General features: G+C 37.1%; 1 protein-coding gene and 1 non-coding gene across 2 annotated transcripts in view; both read right to left on the minus strand.

The window, feature by feature from the left end:
• Positions 1-13,344, minus strand: part of Armc2 (armadillo repeat containing 2) — a 110,148-nt gene that overhangs the window by 25,974 nt on the left and 70,830 nt on the right. The window contains exon 12 of the mRNA XM_026389622.2: positions 8,953-9,052. Coding sequence (XP_026245407.2) covers positions 8,953-9,052 — 100 coding nt within the window. The remainder of the gene's footprint in view (positions 1-8,952; positions 9,053-13,344) is intronic.
• Positions 5,222-5,293, minus strand: Trnaa-agc (transfer RNA alanine (anticodon AGC)). Its single transcript has one exon. It is a non-coding gene; the product is annotated as a tRNA-Ala (tRNA).

The following is a 13,344-nucleotide window of genomic DNA, read 5'->3' on the forward strand; positions in this document are numbered from 1 at the left end:
GGAAACTTCTCACACCTGAGGGTTGAATCAAGATTTGCAATTTGCATCATTTAATCCAACTTCCTCACCCTTAAACAAATGGTACTTGAGCTGATAGGTGGCTTGAAGAACAGAAAAATGTTACCAAATTGTAAGACAGATTGTGCACTGCTATAAAAAAAATGATAATTAATCCCAGGGCACGGAAGGCAGGTTAACAGTTTGCCTGAGTGTTTAACTATATAAAATGGAAGAATCTGAGATGTTGGAGGCTCAAACCCTACAATCTTAATAGAAAACAATTTAAAACAACAAGAGATAATACTTGATTTCTCCATCCATCTACTCATTCCCCCACTACATGCCTCTAAATGTGGCTATCATTCAGAAGTATCAGGGCAATGCTAGAATTTCACTGTGTTCGGTTCTTTTTTAAGCCAGCAGACATAAATCAGGCATTTGGTTCCATGCTGAGTGGGGGAAGAGCCAGTTCCACAAGGGCAAAACAGCAGGACTGGAAAAAATGAACAAGCTCAGGGCTTATTGTGCCGCCTGCCCCGTCAGGGGTGCAGGCCAAGGCCAAGGCTGAAAAAAGGAGCAGCTCAGCCAAGTGCTCTGGGCACCCACTGGGAATGTGCCGGCAGCGGGGCTGGGAAGACAGCCACAGGGCACCTACTGCCAGGGAGGAGGCAGAGGGCCTGTGGAGCCAAGTTGCCATACAAAGGCGCCAGGGGAAGGGGTGGAGGAGTCTTCAGAACCAATCCTCTGCGGCCCCAAAGAGAATGGAGGCGAAAGAGAGGTCACTGGTTATCTCTGGGCTGCCAATGGGATAGGATTCCGTTAGAAATAAGGAGCTACAAAAGTGGGGGAGGTTTTGTTTTCAGCCCACACTGTCCAGACATTCCAGGTCTCATTTCTGACACCACAATGCCTAAGAATTGCAAATCACTGTCCACTGCACAGCGTGGCTGCAAACAACCACTTACCCTAAAAGAAGTCTGACTTCTTGCACAAGCAAGGACGAGCCTGGCAACTCCCAGACAGTGTTTGCAAAGACTCTAACAATGACTACCCAGCATCTGGAAGTTCTGTTTTTTTAAAAAAAACCAAGGAACTCATCATATCTACAAGTGCAGAATGTTAAATAGACAGTGGATTGGGGCTGGGGATGTGGCTCAAGCGGTAGCGCGCTCGCCTGGCATGCGTGCGGCCCGGGTTCGATCCTCAGCACCACATACCAACAAAGATGTTGTGTCCGCCAAGAACTAAAAAATAAATATTAAAAATTCTCTCTCTTCCTCTCTCTCCCTCCTCTCTCACTCTCTCTTTAAAAAAAAAAAAATAGACAGTGGATTGATAGGCACAAGTCATGAGAATGCAGATAAAGGTTGTTCTCTTTGGACAGTGAGTGACCTTTGCAAAATATTGCATCTTGTCTGATTTGAGGCATTTTACCAGATCTCTTTCCCTGTAGATATTTACAGAAGAAATGGGGGAAAATCCCTTCATGTTCTTCCAAAAAACAAACCCACATGTATTTTGCTGAGCTGCTAAATGTAGCAACACTGACGTCAGAGGCACCTCCTAAGGCAGGCTCTGCTTCACAAAGCTGAGAGCAGCCCTGCTTCTTCCTTCGTTATTAAGCCCATCTGTTTGCACATTTGGTTTGTACCAAATGTAGTTTACACCATAAAGCAGACAATATGTGCATATTTCTTAAACGAGATTTGTCATTTAATTGAATTTTGGTCAGCATTTTTACCTAACTCTAAAGTTTAGCTTTCAAACTGCATCAAGCTGACTAAAATGCTGTTTTTGTGTCTATGGGAACTAGAGTTATTAGTTGGGTCATGGATCTTGGACAAATTAACTGAATAGATATGAGCCAACAAAGTTTCCCCTGTTGTCCCTGCAGAAGTCTGTCATGAGAGCTGGGAGGAGTGGATTCCTTTTCATTGAGACAGTTGATGAAGCAGAACTCCCTGGCTATATAACACAACCATCTCATGCAGACTGAGGCCCGTTCACAGAGGGCTACTATGGTGGTAAAATCTGGACTAATGGACCAATCACTCTCAAATTTATCTGTTGCAAACTTAACATAAGTTTAGATATGGGTATTTACTGAACTCTCAAACAGGACATCTGCAGGAACACTTGGTGATTGTTTTAATAAAAAAATCTTGGTGGCTTTTTCACAAAACAAATGAACCAACAACTCTAGCTTATCTAGCTAACTGCAGTCAATGTATCTCTTGGGTAGGCAGTTCTGAGAGTCTGAGGGTCCTGTTCTCATCCGTCCTGAATGGTCTACTTTGACCCTATGCCTGAGGCTTTATCCACACAATGGCCACCTTGTCAAACTAGCTTTGGTCCCAGGACAACTTGTTTCGACACGAGTCTGGCAGAGCACGCTTAGGGAAGAGTCTTATGTACCATCCTGTTTTCTCTAAGAAACTGTCCCTCAGCTGTTGTTGTAAGGGGTAAAAGGCAAATGGGTGTCACCACTTCCAGGGGACGCTTACTTACATCAGTGCCTGGAGGCTATTGCCAATTTGGTTTCTACTGTCAGGAAGGTCTGCTGTCAGCCAAGCAACAGTAGAGAAAGACTGACCCTTTGTGGCTGATTTGATTAATCACTTTAAAATCTCTTGCATTTTGGGGGGCAACTCGATGCTGTCAATATTGGAGAAAAGCATTTTAAGGAACCACCTTAAAAATGTATAGGTTCCCAAACCTGCTGCTCATCAGAATTCCTTGCTGGAGTCTCTCAAAATTAGTTTCTTGGGTCCCACCCCAGGCCTGAATCAGACTCTCCCAGGGTGGGGCCTGGGAACCTGTATTTTTAAAGCTCTTCTGGTGCTGGTGACTCTGATGATAAGGAAAGTTTGGGAGCCACTGATTTAAGACAGGAAAGAACTCACCACAGTCTGTTTCTATAAAACTGCTTTTTAAAAAAATAATAAATCTATGTTTCTCGCAAATAATTTTCACAACACAGATGTGTAGAAAACAAAAGTGAAACCTGCCCCCCCCTTATTATCGATGGACTTCATAACAGACAGATGAAGTATATTCATAAAGACCTGTTCTTGTATACAGAAATCAGACTTGACCTTGACAAGAGATAAAGAAAGATAAAGAATAGTGGGAAATTAAAAATAATGTAACTTTTTTTTTTTTTTTTTACTTTTGATAATGGTTTCTAACATAATTTCCATCCTCCTCCTTTAAAATAGAAAACAACAACAGGCGAGGAGGAAGTATTTTACTTGTCCCAACAGCAGTTGGCCCTGGTACTACCTGGATTACTAGCAGATTTTCCCTGGATGGGCTGTGGAAGCCCTAATCACAGCTTCCTGTGGAGCTCATCAGCCTGATGAGATCACATTCAGAGGTGTGAGTGACATTTATGACACTTATCAACGTATAGGTCTTTCTTTCTCCCTTCCTTCCTCCCTTTCTTCTTTCTTTCTTTCTATTTCTGTTTCTATGTTCTTTAAAACACAGCCATAAAAGTGATATAATTTTGAAATGAGTCTTAGTGACAAGCAGGGCTCTGTGAGGAAGAGCCAGGTTCTGTTTGACAGCAGGGGTATGAAGTAAGCATGAGGACTAACAATGGACACCCAGAAGGACCGTCACTCCTAAAACAGTAGCCAATGATATCCACTTGTGGAGAGTTCACACAGAAAATGAAATAAATCCAGGGAACCAGTCCGACACAGAGAATGCAGATACAGAACAATGTACAAGAAATGGAATAAAAGATTGGTGATTTTTCATGTTCCATGAAACATAGGAATTCAGAGAATGTCTTCATTTGTACTTGAATTTTCCCTGTTAATGTTTCTTATTGTTGAATAGATTTTGATTTAGCATTCTTATTTTAGGATTGTAACTATATAGACAATTTCATTTTCACAACCACATTATATTACTTTATAAAGAAATTCTCTCATTCAATTACATGACTTTAAATTTAATTTTACTATCTACGTAATCTGACATAATGAAGTTTCAAAACGCTCCTCTAAACCACACTTTAATGTAAGATCCAGAATCATCTGGGGTCCTTGTTAAAAATGCAGGTTTCTAGAGCACTCTGGAAGTTGATTAAATAAGTTCCTTAGAAACCACACACACACAAAAGCAAAAATAAAGGTCTTAGAAACATGAAACCTATGCTGATTCTAAACATTAGGCTTTTAAAACAGAGGCGCGCCTAACCTCTCAGCACAAAGGTAAAGTATGGGAGCTCTTACTGATTGTTTAAGCACTCAGTGATAGCTGTGTACAAATCTCTGTACAAGCTACAAATCTCCCAAAGTATATTTCTACAACCCAAGTTACTCTTCAGAAACATTTCCTAGGGTTGAAACAAAAATAATTATAGGAAGTAGTAATTCTATTTAAGTTGCTGGAGGGCCAAATTACTTTTCAAAGATCAGCTCTAAACCTCACATCCCAGCAAACCTCAGGTGTAGCAAAGTTTTAACCACTTCAAATCAATACACTCACATCAGACTATGGTGTGGGGTTTCTGGAAATTATTTTTATTTCTAGAAAAAGAGTGAAAACAAATCAGATTCAATTGGCCACCTGAGCCAAGAGGAACATGAACCTAAGTTGCTTTGCTGGTTTGAAGTCATTTAAAATTCATCATTTCCTTTCTGCTCTTGTTTGTTGAAGGCCACCAATAGGAAAAGTATGGGAAAAAAATTCTTATTATTTCCTCCTCCAAACTAGGAAGAAAAAAGTAAATATTTAAGGAAGAAGTAATTGAGTATTAGAAAAAATATTTTATAGCACTTTACAGATTCCAAAATGTTCCACATAGTCAAAATCATTCTTTCAGCACTTATCATGAGCCTACTCTAACGGCAACATTCCAGGTTTATCAAGAGAAGTCTGCTTCTCTTGGGAACTCTCTCTTGGGTGAGGCAGCTACACTAATGAAAACCATTTGAAGAACCACAAGAGAAATATTTTTACAAAGATTTATAGGAGCTTTTGGTTAATGATTTTTGGAAGTAGTTGGGACACATAATCACTTCCTTGTAACCTGACCTCTTTCCCTGTGCTTCCAAAATATTTTGGTTTTGAGGAAAATATAAATTAAGTATTTCTCTTACTAGATAAAAACCAAAGACATGGCTCAAAAGTGTAACATTTCAATCTTTTTTTTTAATATTTATTTTTTAGTTGTAGTTGGACATAATAACTTTATTTATTTATTTTTATATGGTGCTGAGGATTGAACCCAGGGCCTCGCACGTGCTAGGTGAGTGCTCTACCACTGAGCCACACCCCAGCCCCCATTTCAATCTTTAAGTAAAGGGAAATAGAGGCATTAAGAATATGACTCAGGGGCTGGGGCTGGGGCTCAGTGGTAGTGCACTTGCCTGGCATGTGTGAGGCACTGGGTTCATGAGGCACTGGGTTCAATCCTCAGCACCACATAAAAATAAAATAAAGGTATTGTATCCACCTACAACTAAAAAAAATACATATTTAGAAAAAAAAGAATATTATATAAATAAAGATAAAATCAACACATTTAAATATTTGTGTCCTACAGGAGAGATTCCATATAATGACAAAGTTGATCTCAAGAACAATTAAAGAATGGGGAGTTTACAAGATGTAGAGGAATATCAAAGTAAGGGCTCAGCATGTAGTGCAGTGGCACAGAACTTTCCTAATGTGTGCAAGGCTCTGAGGTTTTTTAATTGCCAGAAATTTTTAAAAATAAGGAACATTAGAATAAGATTTCTAGCTTGGAGGGAGGGAAGAGCAGAAGTTCACTAGATTAGACAAAGGGGAATGAAAGGAAGGGAGAAAGGATGGGAATGGGAAAGACAGTAGAATGAATTGGACATAACTTTCCTATACTCATATACGAATACATGACCAGTGAAACTCCACACCAGGTACAACCACAGGGATGGGATCTAATTAGAAAAAGTTACACTCCATGTGATATAATGTATCAAAATGCATTCTACTGTCATGTATATCTAAACAGAACAACCATAAAAAAAGATATCTAGCTTAGCCATACACCTGGCTAATAGCCTACAAAGTATTGTAAAAACATAACTGTTGTGGTGATTCTGTCTACCAGACAGAAATCTACAAATTAATGTATAACTTCATACTATCCGGATTCTAATCACACAGTAGATAGCCAATTCAAACACCTGTAGATTGTCCTGAGACTGAAATCATGGGCCGGCCACTGAACAAAGGCCCAGCATGACTTTGTCAGGACATGTCTCCTCCCCCATGACACCTTATTTCTAAGTTTTGGATTTTCCTTTCTTTTTGTTTTTTGTTTTTGTTTTTAATCACAGTGGCATGATTATGACCCTAGACATACTGGTTAGGTTCCTGGTTCTGGGCCTAGGAGCCGGATGTACTAGCTACACTGAAGTCTTTAAAATGATGTACTGGTGAGGGAGGGATTGAATGATCTTGGGAAGCTTCACGGAGCAGAGGATCAGAGAGCTACATCTTTAAATATGAATTGTTTTTTAAAGATGAGAGGTCATTAGAGAAATCTGATCAAAGAATCATTTGGGCTGGGCATGGTGGAGCACACCTGTAATCCCATCAGCCCAGGAGGCTGAGGCAGGAGGAGTACAAGTTCAAAGCCAGCCTCAGCAATTTAGTGAGGCCCTGAGAATAATGTCTCAAAATAAAAACATGAAAAGGCCTGGGGATGTATAGCTCAGTGGTAAGGCACCCTGGGTTCAATCCCCAGTACCTCGAAAAAATAATAATGATAGTTCAAAAGTCATTATTCTAAGGTCCAGTTATTGCTCTAGAGGCTCTTAGTCCCCCACTCCCAGTGCCCAAGTCTACTGATGAGTTTCCTTAAGTGTCTGTGTCTTCCTTCTATAGCTTTTCTCTCTCTCTTTTCTACTGCTTGCTTACCTCTGCCTTTGGTTATAATTTCTGCTTTGCTCTTATTTGCTGGCAATTAGGAACATCATAACAGGCTCTTGGTGAGAGTACCCAAAGGACTCTTCCCTTCCACCCCCAGCACTGGGGATTAAACTCAGGGGTGCTTAGTTGGTGAGGCTAGCCTGGAACTTTCCATCCTCCTGCCTCAGCTTCTGGAGTTGCTCAGAATACAGCTGTGCCCCAGCATATCCAGCTGAGGTTAAATTATTTTTAATATCTTCTAAGATGGAAAGGAAATATGTAATACATTTTAATGTGATTTTCACCAAAGTGATTAAAATAAGTTTGGTGATTAAAATAATAAGTTATGCTTTTCTTTGGTGGGTCTATATGAAATATGCTCTTCATTCTTCTTTGGAAATTAATTTTAATAGGAAAACAAAATTATAAATTAATAGAGACATGTGACTTTTAAACCAAAGCGGAAAGCAGTTTAGTGAGAAGGGTGACAAAACTTTATGTCAATTATTAGGCTACTTAGTCCCTTAAGCCAGAAAAAGCATCCCCTGACCAATACAGTCTGTCAGGTTGGCAAGATACTAGGATTTTTGTTAGCTTATTAACGATGGCTATCAGATAAGCTATGATCATAGACGAAACAGTATCTACTAGCAATGCCACAAAACAACAGGGCTCTTTGCCTATACTCTTCCTTTAAAAAAAATAAACTAATTTTTGACATAGCTTGAAATCAAACATTAAACAGAAATATTTTCTTTCACCTCATTTGAAAATTGTAGAGTAAGGCACAAAGTGGTCTCCTCTAGTTAAAAGTAATCTAATTTACTCAAGACCAAATTACCAAAGTAGAAAAAACAATGATGGTAAAGTAAAATTATCTCAAATCCATGAAATTATAGTATATAAATAAATATCTTTTAACAGCTAAAAGATTTCTTTTCCGACTATAATATATTCTCTTTTCTGTCATTTAACATTTTTCCCTTCAAAAAGAAATTCAGGAAGAAGAGTACCGAAGCTTTTCATTGGGTTAATTCGTTTGTCCAAAGATTACAGTTCTAATGATATATTGCCCTAAATCTAAATTAAATGTTTAATGGACACTTAAATGAATATGTTAAGGTAGATTAATCAAATTCATTCTTCACTTGACATGGTGAATTACTATACCTTGAAATCTTTCAAAGTATGTAATTTATAGAAAATAAAAAATATATAAGTATAGGCATTTGTAAGCCAAATATCCAGAATTCAAATTCAAGTGCATAATTGTAAATCAGTTTTTTTTAAAAAACTTACTGGCACTTTAACCAAGATTTTATCACCTTTAATTTCTTTCTTTCTTTATTTATTTATTTTGGGTACTGGAGATTAAACACAGGGTGTTTAACCACTAAGCCACATCCCCTAGGTTCAATCCCCAGTACTACAAAAATAAATAAATAAATAAATAAATAACCCCAAACAAAAACAACACCCTAAATTATCCCATTTATATCCTTTACCTAGAAATTCCATCTTCTAAATACAACACAGTCAAAAAATTAGAGAATTTAAGAACTATAAGAATCTTTCAGGGACAGCCAGTATGGAGGGATCCCAAACTTTAATTTGCATCAGAAGTTGTCATGATCTTTGTTAAAATGCAGGTGGATAGGTCTAATTCCACCCCTCTGACTCCACAGGCCTGGGATGGAGCCTACTGAGCTTCCTACTGAAATAGCTAGTGCAAGATGACTGTCATGTAGGTCGTCTATAGGTCATTGGGAGGACCAACGCTCCTGTAGTCCACCCCACCTCCTCCATAAGCCAGGAGTCCCCTTGAACTATATCCCATTGAGACATTTTCTGCCTCAAATTATTCCTTCTTTAATGCCTGGAGGTAACTCACTGCCTCCTAGGGCAGTACATTATACATCTAATGGAAGCTTCTAATAGGAATCTATATATTCAAAACACAAAGTCATTCAACATGGGCATACACAAATACGACAGTACAAAAACACAGAAGACACTGAAAAATCAAATGCATGAAGAACTGACCTGCTTATTCTGGTATTTGTTTATCAGATTCAAAAATAAGGCATAACATCTGGAATAGTTGGCCAAGGCTGCACAGCCATCACGATAAGTAGTTAGTTTGCTGCAGAAATGCCAAATGGGAAAATAAAAGTTAAATGTTTTCCTATAAAATTCAGGAAGATATAATATCACATTAACCTTAGCCCTTCACAGTTGCCCAGTTCATTAAAAGGAGTCTACAAATACTCCACGCACCAGCCTAGAGAAGCTGTAAAGAGACTTGATGTCCACTCTATATTCTGGGGATATGGAGCAAGGAAATTAAAAATTTAAAAAATTAAAAAATAAATAATCAAACAAATAAACAAACAAATTGAAAAACAGAAGAAGACTGAAGACTATAACACATCTACATGAGCAATGTACAACTGCTCTAATATACCAAGCTAGTAGTGCTCTGCTATCAGGAAAAGTAGACCTTAAGGTAAAAGATCTTTAAAATGGCTTTAAAATTTCTACAGCAAGCAAGTGAGCAAACAAAATCCACAAGGCAATACCAACAAACCCACATAAAATTGGGAGATGTTCACAAATTTCTTACTAATTGATAGATCAATAGAACAATGTCAGTCATACTTTCAAAATTTGACCATGTAGCAGGCTATAAACAAATCTCAGTAAATTTTCAGAGAACCAATATCTTAAAGATACTTTCTGGTCAGAGTACACTTAAGTTACAAAGCAATTTTCAAAATATATTTTAAAAATATTTTTAGAAACATATAACTAATGGGTCAAAGAAATAAGAATACCTAAAAATATATCTGAATAATAACAAAAATATTACAAGTCAAAATTTGTATAATGTAGCTAAAGCAGTGCTCAAAGGATAATATATAGTCTTAAGAAGTCTAAAAAGAAAGATGAGTTTTTACTACCGAAGAAAAATATACCCATAGAAGTTAGAAGAAAGGGATTAATAAGGATAAGAGAGAAAACAGACATACAATAAATGGATCAATAAATCTACTGATTCTCTGTAAAAACTAATAAAACTGACAAACTTTTGGCAAGACTTATCAAGAAAAAAGATAAATATTAATCAAAATTAGAAATAAAATCAATATTAATAATGAAGAGGCAGTATAACATATTTGTTAAAACTATGAATTCTAGAGCCAGAATAACCTGTTTGATTTGTTGACCTACAACTCACTGTGTGATTTTAGGAAAACTACTGATCTTTTCTCAGTTTCCTAATCTGTCAAATGAAGATGACAATATCTTATCTATCCCTCCCTCCAGTTCTGGAATTGAACCAGGCCCTCACGCATGCTAGGCAAGTTTCAGCTGCACCCCCAGATCTTTTTTAGTTTGTTCTGAGACAGAGATGCACTAGTTTGCACAGCCGGGCCTCAAACTTGAAATCCTCCTGCTGCAGTCTCCCCAACTGCCAGAATTACAGGCCTACCCCAACACACCTGCTTATAATAGAACCTATCTTAAAAAGTTGATATAAGGCCAGGTGCAGAGGCAATGCCTGTCATTCCAGTGACTGTGGAGGCTGAGACAGAAGAATCATAGGAAATTTAGAAATTTAGCAAGATCCACTGTGGAACCAACCTAGATGCCCTTCAGTGGATGAGTGGATAAAAAAAAATGTGACATATATACACAATGGAATATTACTCAGCAATAAAAGAGAATAAAATCATGGTACTTTCAGGTAAATGGATAGCATTGGAGAAGATAATGCTAAATTAAGTTAGCCATTCCCAACAAACCAAATGCTAAATGTTTTCTCTGATATGAGGCTGATTCGTAGTGGGGTAGAGAGGGGGAGCATGGGAGGAATAGACGAACTCTAGGTAGGGCAGAAGGGTGGGAGGGGAAGGGAGTGGGCAGGGGGTTAGCAATGATGGTGGAATGTGATGGACATCATTATCCAAAGTACATGCATGAAGACACGAATTGAACTCAACATACTTTATATACAACCAGAGATATGAAAATTGTGCTGTATATGTGTAATGAGAATTGTAATGCATTCTGCTGTTATTTATTTTTTTAAATCAATTTAAAAATTTTAAAAATAGGATATATATTTGTTATTTGAATGGAAGCTACTAAAAATAATAAAGTAAATTTAAAAAAAAAGAAATTTAGCAAAATCCTTAACAATTTAGGAAGACCCTGTCTCAAAATTTTAAAAAAATATTAAAGGATTGAAGATGTAGCTCAGTGCTAAAGTGACCCTAGGTTCAATTCTTAGTACCAAAAAATAGAAACAAACAAACAAAAAACCAAGTTGATGTAAGGATAAAATGAATTAGTATTTGGGAAATTCTTTTAAAGTATTGCCTATCATGTACTAAGTATCCAAGTATCAAATATGTAAAGTAAATGAAAGATGCAACAGATACTAAAATGATGATAAGTAGAGTATATTTTGAACTCTATATTGATTGAAAACTTAGAAAATTGTACAAAATCCTATAAAATTTTAACTATTTATTTATTTTGATACTAAGGATTGGACCCATGGGCACTCTGCCATTGAACTACATCCCCATCCCTATTTATTTTGAGACAGAGTCTTGCTAAGTTGTCCAGGCTGTCCTTGAACTATAATTCTCCTGTCTCAGCCTCCTGAGTTGCTGGGATTACAGGCATGTGCTACCATGCCATGCTAAAAAATATGACTTTTTAAACTGAGCCAAGGAGAAATAAAAATATCACTAGATATGCAAAAACTGAATTAGCCAGCTGTAGTGGCGCATGCCTTTAGTCTGTACGTGCTTTTCAAAAAATAGATATATTTAAAGGGGCATGGTGGTGCATGCCTATAATCCCAATGGCTTGGGAGACTGAGGCAGAAGGATTATAAATTCAAAGCCAGCCTCACAATTTAGCAAGGCCTGGATGGGGATATAGCTCAGTGGTTAAGCACCTCTGGTTCAATCCCTGGTACAAATACATAAATAAGTTTAATTTTCATAAATTCTTCTAGAAAAGAGAAATTGGAATACTTCCCATTATGAGGCAGGTATAAACTTGACACTAAAAACAAACAATAATGTAGGAAAGGAAAAGAAAAGATCAACTTGACTCATGACCAGAGATGAAAAATCTCTGGTTAAAACATTAGTTAACCAGACCCATCAATATATAATGGCCTACTAATATGAGAAAATCTTAATGTAATTTACTAGATTAATAGATTGAAAAAAGTAAATCTATGTATCCAAAATAGAATCAGGGCAAGCATTTGAAAAAACCTTGCTTAATGAGAAAGAATCTTTTCAGAACTTTCTAAAAAATATCTATAAAAATCTACAAGAAACATCATTTTTCACTGGTGAGACCATAAAAATAATTCATTTAAAGTCAGGAAAACCTGCTGTGGTGGCTCAGGCCTATTACCCCACTATCAAAGAAACTGAGGCAGGAGGATTATAAGTCTCCCAGCCTCAGCAACTGTCTTAAAATAAGAGACCCTGTCTTAAAATAAAAATAATAAAAAGGGCTGGAGATGTAGCTCAGTGGTAGAGAATCCCTGGGTTCAAATAAAAGAAAAAATATCCTAAAGTTCTTATCATAGACTTACTGATTTCTCAGTTCGTAAGGAAGAAAAAAGAACGAGTCTGGATCTTAAAAGAAAAAAAGTGAGAGATTCATCTTTTAGCAAGATTAAAATTAAATCTATAATAGTAAAAGCAATGTAGCACTTACTGGTCTGAGGATGGACCAAATAGAATGCCCAGAAACAGACCTGCAGTAATTTGGAAACATATAAATGACTGAAAGTCCATGAGAAAAGGACAGCATATTCAAAAAGATGCTGGACAACGGACCATCCATCCACATGGAAAAAAAAATTAACTTGGACTCCCTATATACCACCATCCACAAAACATAAACTCTTTGCGATTTTACAATGCTTCAACATGGGAGTAATTAAAGATCCAGAACAAAGTTCAGGAAAGAAATAAAATCTGGACTCAATAGCCTCATACTTTGGGTCAATTACCAATCTGGTCTTCAGGAAATTTAATAGTTAAAGATAGTACCAGATTTCTTGAGAAAAATCATTATATTAAAATGCTGGCAAATAAAAGTAAGGGAAAAAATACAAATTTGTAATTTAAAGACAGCTCTGAAATTCAACAACATCTTGTTTTGAGACAACCTGGATATAAATGACCATCCTGTCTGGAGTAAAGTACAGACATGATTATTGGATGTGTGAACCAAAGTTCAAACCATTGGAATAAAACACAAAATCAGATCACACTTGTAACAGATGAACTGTGAAATATTATTTCCAGGTATACTAGGAAGTTCGCCATCTATCGTGGTACACAGAAATAAACAAGAACATTAGGGATAGCTCACAATTCACCAAAGATCTAA

Source organism: Urocitellus parryii, chromosome 8, assembly GCF_045843805.1.
Source record: "Urocitellus parryii isolate mUroPar1 chromosome 8, mUroPar1.hap1, whole genome shotgun sequence".
Classification (NCBI taxonomy): domain Eukaryota; kingdom Metazoa; phylum Chordata; class Mammalia; order Rodentia; family Sciuridae; genus Urocitellus; species Urocitellus parryii.